Source organism: Podarcis gaigeae (genome assembly GCF_964106915.1).
Source record: "Podarcis gaigeae genome assembly, chromosome: 17".
Taxonomy (NCBI): domain Eukaryota; kingdom Metazoa; phylum Chordata; class Lepidosauria; order Squamata; family Lacertidae; genus Podarcis; species Podarcis gaigeae.
This window is the reverse complement of record NC_139694.1, coordinates 36,572,011-36,591,791: the sequence shown is the minus strand read 5'-3', so window position 1 is coordinate 36,591,791 and position 19,781 is coordinate 36,572,011. Positions and strand designations below refer to the sequence as shown.

Genomic DNA, 19,781 nt, shown 5'->3' with positions numbered 1-19,781 from the left:
CATGCTTCGGCGGTGCGGCAGCAGCAGGAGGCCCCATTAGCTAAAGTGGTGCTTCAGGTTAAGAACAGTTTCAGGTTAAGAACAGACCTCCGGAATGAATTAAGTACTTAACCCGAGGTACCACTGTACCGAGTTTCAAGAAACCAGAACCTGGAATTTACTGCCCATCTGCACCCAACAACCTGCCGGGTTCCATCCTGGTTCTCTCTTGGTCCAATAGATTCCTCTAGTTTCCACGTCTTGACCCATCACCCCTGGGTTTGACCCCGCTTCTACTCCTTCCTATGGGGCCGGTTATTTTAGAGTGCAAAAGTTCCAACCAACTCCCATGCTAGCTCTGGTTCTATGCACACAGCTCTATTCCAAGCAGCTGTGAGGACGGAGCTTAGATGGTAGCACCTTCTGTGCTTTGTAATAAGTAATAAGCGGACACGGAGCAATGGATCCAAACTACAAGAAAGAAGATTCCACCTAAACATTAGGAAGAACTTCCTGACAGTAAGAGCTGTTCGACAGTGGAATTTGCTGCCAAGGAGTGTGGTGGAGTCTCCTTCTTTGGAAGTCTTTAAGCAGAGGCTTGACAACCATATGTCAGGAGTGCTCTGATGGTGTTTCCTGCTTGGCAGGGGGTTGGACTCGATGGCCCTGGTGGTCTCTTCCAACTCTATGATTCTATTCTATTCTATTAAGTACTTGAAAGAGTCGTAGAGAAAAGGCTACAGCTGAGCACCAGGATTCCTGTGCTCTTTCTTCAGGCATCTCCCCCCGCTGCCCCAGTAGCTGTCCATTGCAGTTTGCTCCCCTGATTCCCCAGACTGATGCTGAGCGAAAGTAACCCTGACAACTCGATCGATCCCACCTGCTCTCCCTGCTCTGCAGCTTCAGCACTCATCAGCCGGCCTGTCTCTCAAGACAGAAATCCTTCCATCCCTTGGCTGCGCCGTCATGCGTCGCTCACCCCCGCAACACCCCTGCCTTACACAGGACAGGAAGGAGCCAGGAATCCTGACTCCCGGCCTCCGCTCCTCCCGCCACCAAACCCAACTCGTATGCAGGATCGCCTCTGACACCCCTCGGTTCACCCTGAGTGACTACCACAACCACTCGGGTGTCCCTTGCGCACTATTGTCAACATGAGTTATGATCTCCGTGGCGCCCTTCCCCAGGGCTGAGTATAGGCAAGTTTAAAAATTAAAATTCTCCACTGTTCAACAACAACAAAAAGCCTAATTCTGCAGCCTGCAAAAGTCATGTACTGCAACCCCACACAGGCCCACCTCTGCCTGTTAGCATTCACTGAAAGGCGGGAGGAAACTCAGCCTTTTGCCCACCCTGAAAACAGTCTAAACTAACAGAAGGTTCTGCCAACCTGAGCATGAAGTCTGCCTCAGCTAGGAAGCTGCTCTTTAGGGCAGGATAACAGGTGCATTAGCATTTGGGCCGCTTGCCTGCCAAAACTTCCCTCTGTGCTGTGCTTAACTGCTGTTGATAAAGAGGGCAGACCTGCAGCAGCATCCAAATGACTAGGCGTGTCTTAAAAGCACTGAAATTCCTGCATCGCCTCCAACAGCCCAGGCAGCTCCTCCACCTTCAAAATCATCCCTGCCGTCCAGTAGGGGCCGCAACCTCTGAGTCCTCCTGCTAAAGTCGGTCAGTGTGGGGCTTCTGAGTGCAAAAGCCCTTTCTTCCCACTGATGTTATCATCTCCGCCCCACCCCACCCGCAATTTGTTTTGTTTTTGATTTTTTGCAATAGAGATATGAAATCTTTAAAGGACCTGTATATGTGCATTTGGGCTGACATCATGCTGTACTAAAGCAGAGGCGTCACAGAAACAGAATAATTCAGGCCCGATATATCTATCTATTCCCAATATATCGTATGCCTCACTGCCAAACTGCTCACTTGTTCAATCTCAAATCATATTTCTTTTGGTTTGGTTTGTTCCATGGATCTCTCAATAGCATTTTTTAACCTACATTGGAAACATTTAATTGTCAATGCTTCCCCCCCCCCCAATGGGAATGGAAAACCACTGATGTTTTGTTTGTGGCACCCTTGGTGTTGCTGCTTCTCTCTCCCCTCCATCCTCCTAGCTGATGAGTACATTGACATCAGGCCCACTTTTCCCTGGCTGGTCCCAGAGTTCACAAGCCTGGCCCGCTCTCACAAGCTTTAGGAATAATGCCTAGAGCAGTGTTTAGCATCCTCGGGTCTCCAGCTGTTGTTGGACTTCAACTCCCAGCATCCCTGACCACTGGCCCTGCTAGCTAGGGATGATGGGAGTTGTAATCCAACAATAGATGGAGATCCACAGTTGAGAAACACTGGCCTAGAGTATGAGCCACTGTCTGCCCCCGCACAATTCACCAGGCTTACTTTCCTTGGACCAAGCCTCCCACCTGAAGCTTATTGCTCTCCTCTCAGCCTCCTATCTACAAAGCCCAAATCCACTGAGCCCACTCCCCTCCCAGAGATGGGGCGAGAGGGAACCTCAGTTCAATTATCAAAACCTAAGGTAATTGCCTGAGGCTAAATCCATCTAGTTTATATTGTAGGAGAGGTAGAAATAAAAGAGGAGTTAATTGGAGAGAGAAACACACACACACACACACACACACACACACACACACACACCCTGAGGACTCCTGGGGCAGCGGGGTCAAGTGGTTGGAGCAGAAGGGCCAGCAGTGACTTCTGGGTTCGGTTACAAAGATTTGGAGGACAAATCTGCCTGAGAATGACAGGCAAAGGCAGAAGGAAGAGGCACAAGATGCAAGAGGAGGAGGAGGAGGTTTGTATTTTTAGCGTTCATGAAATATTCACTGGCTGGGCTGTGTGTTGCCAAGCTGAGGCAAAGGCGACCCTGCGCAAGCTATTTATAACCGGCTCCTGTTCCCTGCCCGCGGCGCAGTTCTGCGTGGAAGTATGGAAAACTTATCCACAGCCGCTCAAGAGGACCCACCACCCCGGCTGCCGGATTTTTACCTCCAAGCACAGGAGAGGCCCTTTGCACGTCGCCCCTCAACATTGCCGGACCCTCTCTCTCTCGCCCTCAGCACTGTGGCTGAGTCCAACACCACTGCTCTTTGGCAAGTTCAGGTGGGCCAAAGGAATGGCAGCGGGATCAAGAGTAGGGTGGGGATTCTTATAGAAGGGGGGGAGAGGGGGCTCAAAGCCAGGGAAAACAAAGCAGAACGGAGGAGACAATCCCAGTGTGAATGCTATGTGGGTTTGTGGGACTGGGAGACGGATTGCAGAGTCTGTCGGAGAGGGACTCTGGGAATGAGAATCGGGAATGAGAATCTCATGGCCTGGCGGCCTGGCTTCTCGCTCCAACTGACTTGCCAAATGAATCTGCTGAGCCCGCACATTCTCGTGCCAAGAGCAGAGAGTTGAGGGCCACCTGTGCTTTCCACCTTGGTGTGCAGAAAGCGGGACAAAAATCCAAGAGAGCTCTCCCTGGACTCTCCTTCCACCTATAACGGAACATCCAATCTGAGCCCTGCTCCTCCTCCATCTCCTTCCCTCTTGCCAAGGAGGAAGCCCACAAAGCACAGAGAAGCCACTTCCTTAAGAGATACGGGGCGCTTCTGCTCTCTCCACCTGCCCCAAAGTGAAGCTGAAGTCCCGAGCCGTTGTCTCCCTACTTCAAACTCCCCCCAAACTTGTGGAATTTCTACTTCACTAGTAGCCGGAATAAAACCAGAGCAACTGCAAGCCGTGGTCAGATCCTTATCTGGGGCCTAGCCCCCTTTCCCCCAAGTTGCTTGGGACTAAAGTTCTGTATAGGCTATGGTTCTGCAATCACACAGCAGAGCCGTGGAATCTGGTGGCAGATGCAAATTTCAGTAGCATGAGATTTGCAGCTTTGATTTTAATTTTTTGAAGGGAAAGAAGCTTCCAGTCCTTAAGGCTGCTGGAGTGGAATTTTGGAAGGCACAAGATAGAGGGAGGGAGGAGCATGGAGGAAGATCTCCATTGGTCAGGAAATGGGGCTTCATTGCAATGCAAAGCATCTTGATTCTGTCCCACGTGGAGCAGCAGACCGCATCATGCAAACAGATGCAAATCCTTTTTTGGTATAATTTATGCAGGTTGTGGAAATGTTCTTCCGTCGAGCCACAATTTTCAGCCCCATCTCCAACAAAGCATCTTGGTTAAGACTAATTGAATAAGCCAAGGGACCATGATCCCCAAAAACCAAAATGGGAGCTCCAAAAGCTTCATCAAGCTTTCGGAATGTTCCAGGTGGAATGCTGGCAAGGCTGCCGGAAGTATGAGAGAGGAATTTTGAAAAGATCCGTGGAATCAAACTTGCAAAGGATCTGAAGGCTCTCTTATATCAAAGAATCCTGGCTGAGGGCCATGGCAGCAGCTCTCCCATCAGCCCCCTTTCACATCAAGGGTAATTTCACACCACACAGGGCTTGATGCCTCAGTCAGGTTTCTGATGTGAATTCAAAACCTACGTTGGCCACGATGCACATTGCATAACCAGAGCCTCTCCTGCACTCACTCTCTTACATATTAGCCATGCAGGTAACATGCGGCCATCGAGAGACCCCACCGGCACCATCCAGAGGGCAAATGGCAGCAACCCAGAGGCTGTGAAAGCCACATTACCAAAGATCTGCTCTCTGAAAAGCAACATTAAGCAGGAATTCTGTCACAAGGATTATCTGATCTCAGAAATGCCAGAGTTAACATGCTAAGACACCAGTTCCATCTAGCACTGAGCACAGAAGCAGCTTATTCAAGGCAGCAGATCTTACTTCTCCCCACAATTTGTGTGTGTGTGTGTGTGTAGCGAACGAAGACCCCCCCGGTTTGTGGAGCTCGGGATCCTATCTGAAGCTTAATACTGAACTCATGTTCACACCCACACAGGGTTCAGTCCTCTCATCCTCGCGGCAAAATTATACAGTAGAGGAGAAGGAGTGAGACATGGGTGGGCAGCAGGGGGAAAATGGGCAGATCTATTTTTATTTGTACTTATTTCATTTTTACCCTGCCTTTCCTCCACAACAGACCAAGGCACGGCTGCAAAGATGGGAGTTCCCAGGCAGCCTCCGCACACAGGCCACTGTCTGGACCTGCTTCATCCTGTACCATCGGGCCACCTTGTGGGACTGAGGATGGCTGGCCTGGGACTGAGCTGTTGAGTGGAGTCACCTCCCAGAGGGCCTCTAGCCAGAACCACAACTCTTTCAAGCTTATTTCTGCAACCACATGGGCTAGAAACTTGTAAGGAAAACAAAATAATAATTAATAATAATAATTTTTTTAAAATTATTTATACCCCACCCATCTGGCTGAGTTTCCCCAGCCACTCTGGGCGGCTTCCAATCGAGTGTTAAAAACAATACAGCATTAAATATTAAAAACTTCCCTAAACAGGGCTGCCTTCAGATGTCTTTTAAAGATAAGATAACTACTTATTTCCTTTCCTGTGGAGGGCGTTCCACAGGGCGGGCGCCACTACCGAGAAGGCCCTCTATCTGGTTCCCTGTAACCTCACTTCTCGCAATGAGGGAACCACCAGAAGGCCCTCAGTGCTGGATCTCAGTGTCCGGGCTGGACGATGGGGGTGGAGACGCTCCTTCAGGTATACGGGACTGAGGCCGTTTAGGGCTTTAAAGGTCAGCACCAACACTGAAAAGCCAGGACTTCTACAGAATGTTGAGGAGAAGTGTTAAAAGCAAGACCGCCAGCAGATCCTGCAGGCTTTGCAAGGCCTTCAAGAGGAGCTGCAGAGAGCCGAAAAGGCAGTGCAAAGGAGGAGATGGCGCAGCCAGACAGAGGGACCTGGGATAGCTGCGCTGCACATGGTTCCCTTTGTACCGCAGTGAAGCCGAGTGGGAACAGCCCTTTCCTCCTGCCTTTGTCTGTGCCTGGTGATGGGAAGTGGCGCTAACAGGATTTGACAGCAGGTCCCCACGGAGGCTGTCATTCTGGCTGCTGCAGGGGGAGGGGCCTGCCCCTTCGGCTTCACCGATGGCACAAAAAGGTCCCTTCCGCAGGCCCGGCCTGTCACGGAAGGAACGCAGAGGTGGGAGGGACAGGGACACAGGCGAGGAGGAACAGCCACACGCAGGCAGGGGACGCTTCAAAGAGCTCTTTCCAGCTCCACCTCTCTTCATAGCCTAGCTTCACAGGCCGAAAAACCTTTCCAGCACTTAAAAGAGGACACCTGCGCCCTACTCCCAAATACATGCAAGGCTGCTAACGTAGAGGCCACGGTTCATGCCTGCTGCCCAAATTCACTCTGTGCCCGTTAGCAGTCAAATATGCAAAAAGGGGGAGCTGCTAATACAGTGGTACCTCGGGTTACAGACACTTCAGGTTACAGACTCCGCTAACCCAGAAATAGTACCTTAGGTTAAGAACTTTGCTTCAGGATGAGAACAGAAATCGTGCGGTGGCAGCGGGAGGCCTCATTAGCTAAAGTGGTACCTCAGGTTAAGAACAGTTTCAGGTTAAGAATGGACCTTCTTCACCCGAGGTACCACTGCATGTGTGTACACCTGCCTGTTCCCTACAAGCTTGAGTTCTGCAAATAAGGCCAGTTTGAAATGATTTAGCTTCTTCCGATGACAAGGCTTTCTTAAGAGGTGGGGGCTAAAGGCAAAGCATTTCTCCCATGGAATGGGCAGGCAGGTGCTGATTCAGTGGGAAAGTTGTGCGTGGCTGGACTCCCCCCCCCCATAGCGTCAGGCCTTTAATGAAATGTCACAGGTGTGCCATGAGATGAACCTACAGAAAGACATTTCCCAGGGCGCCAGTGTAACATTTAAAGGGCACCTCCTTTCCATTCTAGAGTGTGAAGTGTGGAATTTTTACCATCCTCTCTCTTCCCTCGTGTACTAGAGGGATGGCCCCATGGTGGAAGAGAGAGGTTAGCCAAAAAAGGAGGTGAGGCATCAAAGTCTCAGGAGACCCCTCTGAGATCCATCTTCTTCCCCAGTTTTAGCCAACATTATCCACACACCCTTGACATTCTTTCCCTTAGCAGCCATGATGTTGGTCTTTCTTTAAAATGAAGTTGAGACATACATGTCAAATTCTGGACTTGTAAGTTAGCATGGGGAGGGGACTCTAACTATAACACTATTTTTGTTTATGATTCATGTTATTTCTTTTATGGATGTATATCCCTAATTATAAAATATTTCCAAAGCACCTTCAGTTTCTCCTAAGATCTATGTACAGTGGTACCTCGGGTTACATACGCTTCAGGTTACATACGCTTCCGGTTACAGACTCCGCTAACCCAGAAATAGTACCTCGGGTTAAGAACTTTGCTTCAGGATGAGAACAGAAATTGTGCTCCGGCGGTGCGGCGGCAGCAGGAGGCCCCATTAGCTAAAGTGGTCTTCAGGTTAAGAACCGTTACAGGTTAAGAACGGACCTCCGGAATGAATTAAGTTCTTAACCCGAGGTACCACTGTATATAGAAAGTCTCAGATCGGTTGGTTATGCTCCAGTGTGACCAAGAGAGACGGTGCAACTATGCCTGCCCAGTTCTGCCCCTCATTTGCTGAAAGTACTCCTGAGGGATGTGGGCACTGCACTCGAACTTCCTTCCTAACTTAACATCACCTCTTATTCCCTGCAGACCCCAAAATGGTGCCCCTCCCTCACCACAGAAGAAGGGATGAGAGAAGATCTACACCAAGAATAAAGTGGGGGTGAGGAGAAAGATCAACATTGAGATCTGCTGCCCTGGTGGTTCCTGCTGCCTGAGGCAGCCGCCTCACTTTGCCTCCTGGCCTGACCAGGCACTACCCATTGGGAATTCCACCAGAGAACTGTGTCAGGTGTGAGGCCCCGATTCAGAGCTCACCTCAGCTGCAAGCCTATTCAGCAGCCTCAGGGTTCCCTAGGACCACTAGAGAGAATCTTCAGGTGTCCAAAGTAGATCCCTTAGCCTGAAATTCCTGGACACACAAACTTTGCTTTGATCCAGCCCCTTCCACCAAGCTGAGGTCAAGGCCACTAGCCCCTGGTTTGCTCAAGCTTATTCCCTCCTGACTGCCAGGAGTCCTCACCGATGCGGCTGTCCATGACGTAGGTCTCGATGATGGCACTCTTCCGACACAGGTCCTCAGCCATGGAAGCACTGCTGACCTCCAGGTGTTTCACCTAGCAAAGGGAGATGGCATCATTCTTCACAGCCAGTGCTGCTTACCTGCCCCCAAAACCCTGGAATCCAGAACCTCCACCAATGGCAGGCCTGCCCGTGCCTCTTAGATCATAGGATCATAGAATTGCAGAGTTGCAAGGGATCATGAGGGTCATCTAAGCCAGCGCTCTGCAATGCAGGTGTTCCCCCCCCCAAGGGGGGCTTGAACCCACAACCATGAGATTAAGAGTTTCATGCTTTTACAGACGGAGCTCCTGGCTACATATATTTCTCCATCTAACCCTAACATCGCTGACTTTCCTCTTGGAAGTCATCTCACCAGTCTGGGCTCTGGAAATAATCTCCAAAAGATCAGAATGTGCTGCCACATGGTGGTTCCTCTGGGGACTTTAGAGGCCTTGGGGGCCAGATGTGGCCCTCAGGACTCTCACTAGGCCAGGGCCTGGGCCCTGCCACATTCTACTCACTGGTACTGCTCCACACCCTCTCGGAAGTGTGTTTTGTGTGGATGGAATGTAACCCCAAACTGCAACGCCTCTTGCTTTTGTGAATGGTTGACAGAGACAGGGGTCTACGTAGGAACCTCTGGCAGTGTGTGGCTCAAAATAACCTACTGTACAAAGGTTAATAGGGGATGCAGGTGGTGCTGTGGTCTAAACCACAGAGCCTAGGGCTTGCCGATCAGAAGGTCGGCAGTTCAAATCCCCGCGATGGGGTGAGCTCCCATTTCTCAGTCCCTGCTCCTGCCAACCTAGCAGTTCGAAAGCACATCAAGTGCAAGTAGATAAATAGGTACTGCTCCGGCGGGAAGGTAAACGGTGTTTCTGTGTGCTGCTCTGGTTTGCCAGAAGAGGCTTAGTCATGCTGGCCACATGCTGTCTGCGGACAAATGCTGGCCAGCCCCCTCGGCCTATAGAGCGATATGAGCGCCGCAACCCCAGAGTCATCCATGACTGGACCTAACGGTCAGGGGTACCTTTACCTTTATACAAAGGTTAATAGTCACATCCATCAACCTACCTACTTTTTGCCCCTGATCTTATCACCATCCCTCGCATGCCCAAGAAAAAAGTTCTCTAGGAGAAATGCCGCCCTCAGGCTGATAAAAGTTCTGCACCCCTACCACAGAGTCAAGCACAGGCAAAACTCCCGAGAGTTAACATTCTCAGTCACTGGCGGGAGCTGGGCATGTATCACTGTGTACAGACATCTCGCTGGGCCAGCCATACTGCAGGAGAGCCAGTATGTACCTGTCGTAAGGTGCCACGCAAGAGCCTATTCTGCCATTCCAAAACCAGGCCTGCAGAGGTTTCCATACCTTCTCCTCCAGCAGCCATTTCTCCTGCTGAACTTCTGCCAGACGCTGGAAGAGCTCGGAGATCTCCTCATCCGACAGGTCAGCTGGCCGAGGGGGTTGTGACTGCGACTGCGGGCTGCCTGTGGTGGACTGCAAGCAGAGAAGGGGGTTGGCAGGCAGGCTGGCAGCCAAAGCAGTCTTTCACTGCATCCATCATCCTCCGCCCCCAAAGTAATTTTTAAACATTTTAAAAACAATTATAGGGATGCAGGCCCCAAGCTACCAATCTAGCTGCTAGGCACCCACAGAATATCTATCGTCCTATAGCGTAGGACGAGGAACCTCATGCCTGACACCCTGGCCAATTTTCCAATAAAGAACTGATTGGCTGTTTCTTCTTCTTACAGAAACCCATTTTCTCCAATCTTCAGACCAGACTTTGGGAGAAAAGAAGCCAGTGGGTGGGTGAGAGTTTCCCTTGGATATGTTCAAGATTATATTGCAGGGGTGGGGAATAACAAACCCAGTTTATTTTAAGAGTCTTTGTTGTGGCAACTTCAAAGGCAGGTCAAACAACCACACACACACACACACACACACACAGGCAACCTTTAAAAACAACAACATAAGGATTCCTTTGGCTCGTGCAGCTATTACATAGATCAAGTTGATCAGTTATGAACTATCACCCCCTGGGCAGAATCAATGAGCTGGCCAGAAATAGAGGTGATCCTAAGGAGGTCTTGTGCTGTCTGCAAGACCAGGGACAGGGACTCCCACAGCACCATCTCTAAAATGGCACCATAGGAAAACTACCAACAACCCAGGAGTGAATGTTTGGAACACAGGAAGCTGCTTTGGGTCCATCTACCTCAGTACTGTCTACACTGACTGGCAGCTGCTCTCCAGGATCTCAGGCAGGGATGTTTCCAAACCCCACCTAGAAATGCCAGGGACTGAACCTGGGACCTTCCGCTTATAAAACAAATGATCTACCACTGAGCTATGGCCCTTCCTCAAATCTGAGGAAAGGCACTGCTTTTGAAAGGCAAGCTCCAGGTGTCTGCTCCCATCTACAGGTGCAGGAAGAGAAATTACAGACCTCACCCCTTTGAGAGCTCTGGCGTCCTTGGCACCTACAGCCAAACCTCTTGACACCTATCATGACTCACCTTGTTGCTGCCGGCCCCAGATCCCTCTTTCATGATTTCACGGTAGCTGAAGGACGAGATGCTGCTGCTGTCTCCCGTCTGTGCCCTGCTGGGCGAGCTGATATCTGCCAAGACAAGATCCTCGATTCCTGGAGGGCAGAGCACAATGTTAGAAACGCAAATAAGGGTGGCAGTTCTGGGGTCCAAAGCGGCTAGAAAGCCACAGCCGCTCCCCATTGCCCTGTTCTGTAACCCTCAGGTGTGTAGGTGCTAGCTGGGGGCAGCTCCTTGGCACAGGAAGAACACTCTCTACATGCTCAGAGACAATACTTTCAACAGTCAGAAAGTACACAGACGCATATACCATAGCCTAGGTAATGTCCTTTGCACATCACAGGCTGGTATCTGCTCCTCAAACGGGGCTGGCATGAACAAGATCCAGTTCATATTAAACACAGATTCAGGCTCTTCTCTCTCTCCCTCTCCACCCTCAAATCTCTGAAAGTACCTGGCTGCAAATAACCAGCTGAGTGGTTAGTTTAGTTCCCTGGGGGATCTGATTTCCCAGAAGCTGCTATTTCCTAGCATATCCCAAGGAGTATTTTGAAAAAAGATGGTGTTAGAGACTGTCTGCCCAAAGCAGGATTTACCTGAGCATTTGGATGTTAGTCCCACCCCCTGCACTGCTCTGCGGCTGAATCTTGTCCTAAACTGATCTCACTGTTCTCACATCTCCCCCCCAAAACAACACCAACTTCTTTCCTTAGGAGAAACCACCTCTCTGCTTTTGCAGAACTCCCAAGTGGCCCCTAGGAGCTAGACAGAACCAATCTTGTTTACATAATCAGGAACACACAAGGTTCCCAGTGGAGGCAAGCATTCAGAATCCATTAACCACAGATTAGGGATCAGGAGCAGGCTGCTGGATCCCAGAGTGGCATAGACCCATGCCTCCACCCCCCATACAAATTCAACTTCCCTCTACTGGCTTTTACTCTCAGCTAATACTTCTTATAGAATGGTTAATGCTATGCATCTTAACCAGGACCCATAAGCTGGTTAAAATGAAACATTGGCCATTGTAAAGGTTGGTGTCAATGTAACTCTCAATCATGCAAAAGGCCAGCAGGGGGATATGAGAGAACCCACCCCAAGCCCACTTCCCCAATCATGGTTAATGTATTGGGAGCATGGTGTTCGCACACAAGCCCAAGGTGTTTGTCACATGGGAGATTCCTGGCAGTCTGAAGTGGTTTGCTTGTGTTGAATTCCCAGCTTTAAGCTTCTGTGCTATGTCTGCTCACGTTCATGAAAAATTATGCTCAATGTACCAGCCAGCCTCATTTGGAATCCTTCCTGCCAAAGGTACCCTATATTTTATTTCTGGTCAGGATACACATAGCAGAAGTCTAAGATATTGTTACTGTTGAAGTGTTGTGGGGATCAAGGAGTTAAACGCTCTCCTTGCATGTGATGACTAAGCATCACGAGACATGGGGCATTGCCTAACTGATCCAGCTAGTTTAAAGAGGCACAGTTGACTTCCCACTTCAGTTAATTGGTAGGGGTGTGAAGAAGTGATGGCATCTCCCTGAACATAATTCCACCTGCATGCTGTGTATCTTGAATGTACCAACTGCTTGTTTTACGATGCCGCAAGACTGCAACTGAATAAACCCATACTGAAAATCCAGCTTGAAAAAAGGGGAATATGTATTAAAGGTATAAATATGGATGATTGTCAGAGACGTTGAAGGAAGTTCAAAACAGTCATAATTTGTTGTATTCGGGTTAAAATGTATAACTGGATGAAAATTAATAAAATTTATTATAAAAAAGAAAAAGGGAAAAAAAGAAAAAAGAAAATCCAGCTTGATTCCTGAACGCTTCCTGTGGAGCTCTTGTACATCACAAGTTACTACTACTACTACTACTACTAGCTGGGACACGGGTGGCGCTGTGGTCTAAACAACAGAGCCTAGGCTTGCCGATCGGAAGGTTGGCAGTTCGAATCCCCACGATGGGGTGAGCTCCCATTGCTCGGTCTCAGCTCCTGCCAACCTAGCAGTTCAAAAGCACTTCAAATGGAAGTAGATAAATAGGTACTGCTCCGGCGGGAAGGTAAACAGTGTTTCTGTGCACTGGTCTGGTTCGCCAGAAGCGGCTTAGTTATGGTGACCACATGACCCAGAAAAACTTCTGTGGACAAACGCTGGCTCCCTTGGCCTATAGAGCGAGATGGGCGCACAACCCCAGAGTCGTCCGCAACTGGACCTAACGATCAGGGGTACCTTTACCTTTACCTTACTACTACTAGCATTAGCATTATTATTGCATTTTCTTCTCTTAAGGCCAGGAAGAGAAACCTGTGGCCCTCCAGATGTTGAGCATTGGTCATTCTGTTTGGGGATGATGGGATGGGATCCAACAATCCCTGGAGGGCTCCAAGTTCTCCATCTCTATTCTAAGGGATAGGACCAAGGAGCTGTCCAAAGTGCTGAAATACACTGCAAAGCCCAAGTGCTGAGAGCTGATGTACAAGAATGAACCAACTAGTCTTGTGTGGTCTATCTTTTTAAAAATAGAATAAAAAAACCAGAAGGCTCACAGTCTACCAGTGCATTTTATAATGTACACATCAAGAGTACATACTCAAGATCTCTAACACAGCTAAAGTGTAACTCACATGTATGAAGTGATCCTGAGTCTGTATTCTTGCTGCTGAAGAGCATAAAGTAGTACCTTAATGGATCAGATCAAGCTCTAGCTAGTCAAGCATTCTCTCAGAATCCCAGCAAAAAATGCCCACTAATCCATTAGTGGGTCAAGATTTAGCCCACCCTTGGTCTAATAAATAAAACTTTGCTATTACCATTCTTGCATGGACACAAAACTCGCTGGATTACCGTAGGTTATTGTTTCTCAGTCTCACCTACCTCACATGGCTATTGTGATTATATAAAAATGGGGGTGGGGAACTGTGTACTCCACCCTGAATTCATTAGAGAAAGGGCAGGATATAAATCTGCTTGAGTACACACACACCCCAACACACACACACACACACACACACACACACACACGACGAGGGACACTTTTTACACAGCAGATTGCAGAATGCAGCTTCCAGTACGGACCTTCTGGTGCATTCACCAGACCCCCTAAACAACGGAGCTGGCTTCTTTTGTTTTGTTTTTTTTAAATGCGCTTTAGCAAAGCTGACTGCAGAGAAGCCTCTGGAAGGGGAATGAGTATCCAAGACCAGAGGGGTTCCCAAACTATCGGCTCAATGGGGATCCAGGTGCCCTTTTTCCTTTCTTCCCTGTTCTCCTGTCTCAGTCCTCCTACCTGGGCGTGGCTGGTATCCCAAGGGTCTCATCTACCAGGATTGCATCATTTGACAGTGAATACAAATTTATCGTAATGTGGGACGACCCCCTTTGGCAAATCATTTGATACGATTTTCAAAGAGGGGAGCAAAAGCAGGAGCTTGTCAGTGAAACAACTGCAAGACTGTTATGAATTAAAGCCTGCAGTGAATTAATGAATAAAGTGATTTTTTTAAAAAAAATACAACAACCACAAATTATAAAGTTAAAAAGAATCCGGCCACTGTCACTAATGTCTTGCTAACATCCAGATTATATTACTTGAAACAATCTACATGGTGTGTGACCTTATTTTTGTATTCAAATAAAAATAGCAGAAGAAGCTGGACTACAAGGCTGAAGATCACTGGTACCTTGAAGGTTGCTGTTTGACAGTCTGCCTCGAGAGAAGGGGTGAGGTCTGTAATTTCTCTTCCTGCCCCTCTCCTTCCTTGCAGGTGCTTCAGCAGAGGCCGGGCAGACATCTGTCAGGGATGCTGCAGTTGCAGATCCCGCACTGAGCAGGGAATTGCACAAGAAGACCTGCCAGGCACTTTCCAGCTCTAGGAGTCTTGCATAAGACGCTATCTGGGCCCTTGAATCACCCTCAGAGGCTCTGCTTTGCCATCTGAAGTGGGATGGGTAACTACACAAAGCACAGCCTTCTGAACAGTGTGCGGAGGTTACGAAACTCCTGTCCAGAGGACACTCACAAGGCTTTAATTGACAAGCAGAAACGTAGTTTTTACAGGGGAAATTTGGGCTTGTTATGATGCATAATGTTGCTGGATTTTGTTTTTGCTTGTGGTTTGCAACGTCTTATGTGTCTTTATGTGGCTGGACCATAAAGAAGGCTGATTGCTGAAGAATTGATGCTTTTGAATTATGGTGCTGGAGGAGACTCCTGAGAGTCCCATGGACTGCAAGATCAAAATTATCCAGTTTTGATCAGGAAATCAGCCCTGAGTGCTCACTGGAAGGACAGATCCTGAAGCTGAGGCTCCAATACTTTGGCCACCTCATGAGAAGAGAAGACTCCCTGGAAAAGATCCTGATGTTGAGAAAGATGGAGGGCACAAGGAGAAGGGGATGACAGAGGACGAGATGGTTGGACAGTGTTCTTGAAGCTACTGACAAGAGTTTGACCAAACTGCGGGAGGCAGTGGAAGACAGAAGTGCCTGGCGTGCTGTGGTCCATGGGTCACAAAGAGTCGGACACAATTAAACGACAACAAATATGTCTTAACCAACTGTGTTTTATGTTATTGTGGTTGTTTTGCCATAAACCCTATAGATTAAAAAGTTAGGATACCAGGCACTCCCACATCCCCACACCATGGGACAGCTAAAATGGACAGTATCCTTTGGAACAAACCAAAAAGAACTAAAAGAGCACAAATTCCTACTCTAGAAAGACAGCAGAGGAAATGTAGAGAGAAGCTGAGCAGCAGACTCAATTTCCCCTCCATTGCATGGAGATGTGAAGACACCAATACAACTCCCAACTCTGTCATGAGGTAGTTAAAAGTGAGGCACAACTGCTGCAGCTTCAGCCCCCCACTAGCCATGGGAAACACAAGGGATCAGAATGCCCCTGTACAGGGCGGCTATAAGCATCGCTGAGATAACCTAAGTGAAGCACTTTAAGCCTTTCTGAGCCTTTTATTAGCAAAATGCCCATTGTGACGATGGACGGGCTGTTTGTGTGATAGAGACTGAAACTGGGCTATTGGCTGCTTGCAAGGCGTACACTCTGCAATCGAGCAGAGGCCATTCCCCAAACAGGGGTAATATGGACGCTGTTCATTTTTATGAGCGGAAGCAAAAATTTTGTATTCCAGGACACCCAAAGGCTAAATGTGAAACCTGCTCCCTTCTTGATCCCAGCCACTGAGAACCAAGAACTGTTTACATATGCACAATCCCAACCCTGCCCCATTCCAGCCTGGATTCCGTTTCTTGGGTCAGGCTAGAGTGCCACATCTCCCTAAATAGAAATTCTCAAAAACTGTGGTTAGTTATAAAAAGTGGGGGAGTAGGAAAATAGAGGATGGGAACAGAGTCAGAACCTGGAAGCAACATGGCAAGCAGACAGTCGCCGTTTATCTACCTTGCCTCAATCAAAGACAGAGCAAAAAGAGGCATTTTAATTTTTTTTTAAACACACACACATAAGCTTGTAATAGGTATGCTCTTGCATGGGGCCTCATGAGGAACTCCTATCCAAAGGATCTATCAAGTCCTTTCTCCACTTTGCTCCACTAAACTCCGAGCACCTGGTGTTCCCAGACTGTTCCACAAGCCCAGAAATGGCATTTCTAGCCATTTGTGCTGCCTGCCTGCCTGCCGGAGAGCTTTGCAGAGGGAGAGTGCTGGGTGTGTAGGAAGTGAGAAATCCTACAAGCAAGTGCTGCAGCTGCCCAGGACGGCTGGTTAATTTTTAATCCGGTGGTGAAAACAAGAGACCCATTCAGTGCTGGGAACTGCCGACTCTACGCACCTCCTGAACTCCCTACTGCAAGTGGCCTCCAGGGCCTTTCAAACCCACCTGTTAACTCAAGCGCTAACCTCCCCTGGGACCAACTGATGCCTTTCAATCCCCCGCCTGTGACTCTCTTCCTCTTTAGCTCAGCTTTCTTTCTTTTAAAGGAGCAAGCTGAGTTGGAGGTCACAGGCTCTTTGTTAAGAGGGAGAGAGAAGAGGGGATTACGCAGACGATGGCTTTTCAACAGAACTCCATGCTGGGAGAAAGCCCTGTGGAGGGAGAAGGACTCTTTTGTGCAGGCTGCTCTGGAAAAAACAGACGCGAGCGTGTGTGTGCGCGCACACACACAACACACACAAAACGGAGGAATTCAGAAGGCAATGAAAGTCCCTTCACACTCCAGGGTGCATTAGATCAAAGCAGGGAGATAAAAGGCATCCCTCCCAAGCAATTTGCCAGGGGCCACATGACAGTGCCTCTTGGGGACCAAGGAAGGAATGGCGCTCACTTCAAGGCCTCCTTTAAAAAGAGAGAGGGAGAGAGGGAGAGGGAGAGGGAGAGGAACAGAGAGAGAGTTCTCTGCAGGTTGCACTAGCAGCAACAGCTGACAATCTCTTTTCCCAACCATACTTGGAGGCAGAGAAGCAGGACGCAATCAGGAAAGTCGCTTTCAAACATAGAGGAACTGCTCCTTTAAATACCTTTTGACTGCTCTGCTGCCCTGAAAGCCAGGGAGCAGAGAAGGGGCTGCACTTGCAACCCATTGAACCCATGCCTATGGTTGGAGGAAAGATTTTCTAAGCGCATGCAAATGATTACCCGGAGCAAGGGTGAAATCTTGTGCCTATGGCCCAAGAAACGCAAAATGGTGCAGCATCAAGGGACAAGGTGGTGCTCCTGGGAGAGGAATGGATCCTAGTGGGTGGTCCCAGGAGGAGACTGGGCAGGTTGAAAGTTTCCTGTGCTTTTGTCCTTTAGTAAGTGAGCAGCGTTTAGTGGCTCAGAGCATGCAAAGGGAGGTCAAGAGATCTGGTTTCTAGAACTTGACTGCAGGAGTTGATGGGACACCATTCCGAGTGCTTGAAAACACTTTGTGCAGATTATGCTATTTATTTTATAACTGCAGACCAGGTGAAGCCAGGATCACCCCCTGTAGTACTGATGGGCAATGACTGAACTTGTGAAAGAGACAGACAGCCTTCGCTTGACAGATGTTGTCTGCAGGGCAAGGCTAGAAGTTCTAGTCTCCAAATTAAGGCCACGGGCCACTTTCACGTGATTAAATTCCTACATGGAACTCTTTTGTGCACTGGAAGATGGTAGAAATTCAGCAGCCCTAAAAGCTTGGGTCAACCAGGTCTACTCATCTGGTCCTTGAAGTACAGAAACGGAGGAAAGCTGCTTTGTATTGGGTCAGACCCACTGGTCTACGGGCAATCCAGGTCTTCAGACAGGGTTCTCTCCCAGCCCTACCTGGAGATACAAAGGATTGAATCTGGGACCTTTTGCATGCAAAGCCAATGCTCTACGACTGAGCCACAGGCCTTCTCAATAAGCCCTTAACATAAACCAAGTGTTCAGTCAGACAGAAGACACTGAGAAAGTCTTACTTGCATAGAATCATAGAATTGTAGAGTGGGAAGGTCCCCTGAGTCCAAACCCTTAAAAATGTAGCATAAACACCGACAACTGGGAAACACTGGTATGCAAGTGCTCTAACTGGAGGACAGCCTTTACCAAGGGTGTCATGGACTTTGAAGACTCTCAAACTTAGGACGAAAGGGAGAAACGTGCTAAGAGAAAGGCATGTTTGGCAAACCCTCATCATGATCAACTCCCATCCGGAAACCTATGTCCCCACTGTGGAAGGACGTGTGGATCCAGAATTGGCCTCCACAGTCACTTACGGACACACCATTAAGACCGTGTTCATGGAAGACAATCTTACTCAGCTACAAATGATTGCCAAAGGAGAAGATGACACTCAGCTTCCCCTTGCCTGTGTATAATGAAACCCAAGAGGACATGATCACTTCCTCCCAAGGTTCCCTGTACTTTCACTTCGCCGATTAAAAACTCTGATGTGTTTCATCTGCAGCAAGGGGAAGTTCTTCCCATAGAAAAGGGAACATTTTTCAAACAGTTCTCTTCTTCCTACTGTGTCCTGACAATGTCTTCCAGTTTCCTGTTGATACTCCAAAGAATCAGCCTTTTGACTTCCTCTCCCCACCTCTGTTGCCTTCCTTTTCGCTTGCAGTCCTCATAGATGTCACCTGTTTCCTCCACGGAGAGCAGCTTGCTCTGACTGTGACCTCACACAACCCAGCTCTGCCCCAGCAGCAACACTCCTACGCACACAAGCATATGCAATCGTGGTGCAGGGCTGCCAGACACAAATCTGACACCCACACTCTCTCTTCCACATTATCCTCTCTCTCTCTCTGAAGCCTCAACCAGATGGCTCATTTAAGAGATCATCTGTTTTCATGCTTACGCACCTGCAGGTCAACTCTACCTTGGCACAGTTCCTTCTACCCTCCCTGGGCCACGCAGCTGACACAGCCAGGTGTCGGACTGACCACAGCACCAGCTGGGCAGCTGGCCTCCTACTACAGCGATGTCCGGGGATGGAAGAAGGGGCTGTTTTCCCCATTAGGAATGCTACCCGTGTTCACAGCAGCGCTGAGCCAGGAGCTTTGAAAGCTGCTGCCTGAGCAAGTTCTTAATAAATTTTCTGGAAATGTATTTGCTCCGAATGCTTCATTTATTCCAAACACAGAATTCAAGCGGACTTTGTTCAGCACTGCAGGGGGAGAGGTGACGTCTCAAGCAGGCCTGGTAAGAATCCAGTGCCTCCATCCACCATGGCTCTCCCATTCAGAGGTGGCTCTAAGTCCATATCTTGAGTTGAGTCTCAAGAGTCAAGTCTGGAAGTTCTTCAGTATCTAAAGGCTGAAGACGCAAACGCTTTACCTGCTAAAAACTGTAATATTTTAAATGCCTACCATTCACCATTTTTAAACCTTCCATTATCTCACAACAATGAGTCATCACTGCCTCCCCTCTCCGGGGTGATTCTAACATGAGGTTGAAGACACAGACATGTTATGTGCTGCTAGCATTATAGTTGGGGCTAAATATATATGCTATGATTCTAGAGGAACTGTGGGCTGGGGGAAGGAAATCCTATTCAGTATAAGGTGCAAAATTCAGCTTGTCTGTGAGAATATCAGTTTATTGCTTTGCTTTTGCTTTGAAGCAGGTTTCTAGTCCTTATAGTTCCACATGCAGACTCAAAGGAAGTGTGAGCAACAGCTGGTCAAGCTGAAAAGCC

At 48.7% G+C, this 19,781-nt stretch overlaps 1 protein-coding gene across 2 annotated transcripts in view; it reads right to left on the bottom strand.

Annotated features, from left to right (window-relative positions):
* The window catches only part of GRIPAP1 (GRIP1 associated protein 1), a 64,369-nt gene that overhangs the window by 10,696 nt on the left and 33,892 nt on the right, over positions 1-19,781 (bottom strand). For both annotated transcript variants that reach the window (XM_083718758.1, XM_083718759.1), the window contains 3 exons: positions 10,616-10,743; positions 9,465-9,593; positions 8,052-8,145 (listed from right to left, as the gene is read on the bottom strand). In XM_083718758.1, coding sequence (XP_083574884.1) covers positions 8,052-8,145; positions 9,465-9,593; positions 10,616-10,743 — 351 coding nt within the window. The remainder of the gene's footprint in view (positions 1-8,051; positions 8,146-9,464; positions 9,594-10,615; positions 10,744-19,781) is intronic.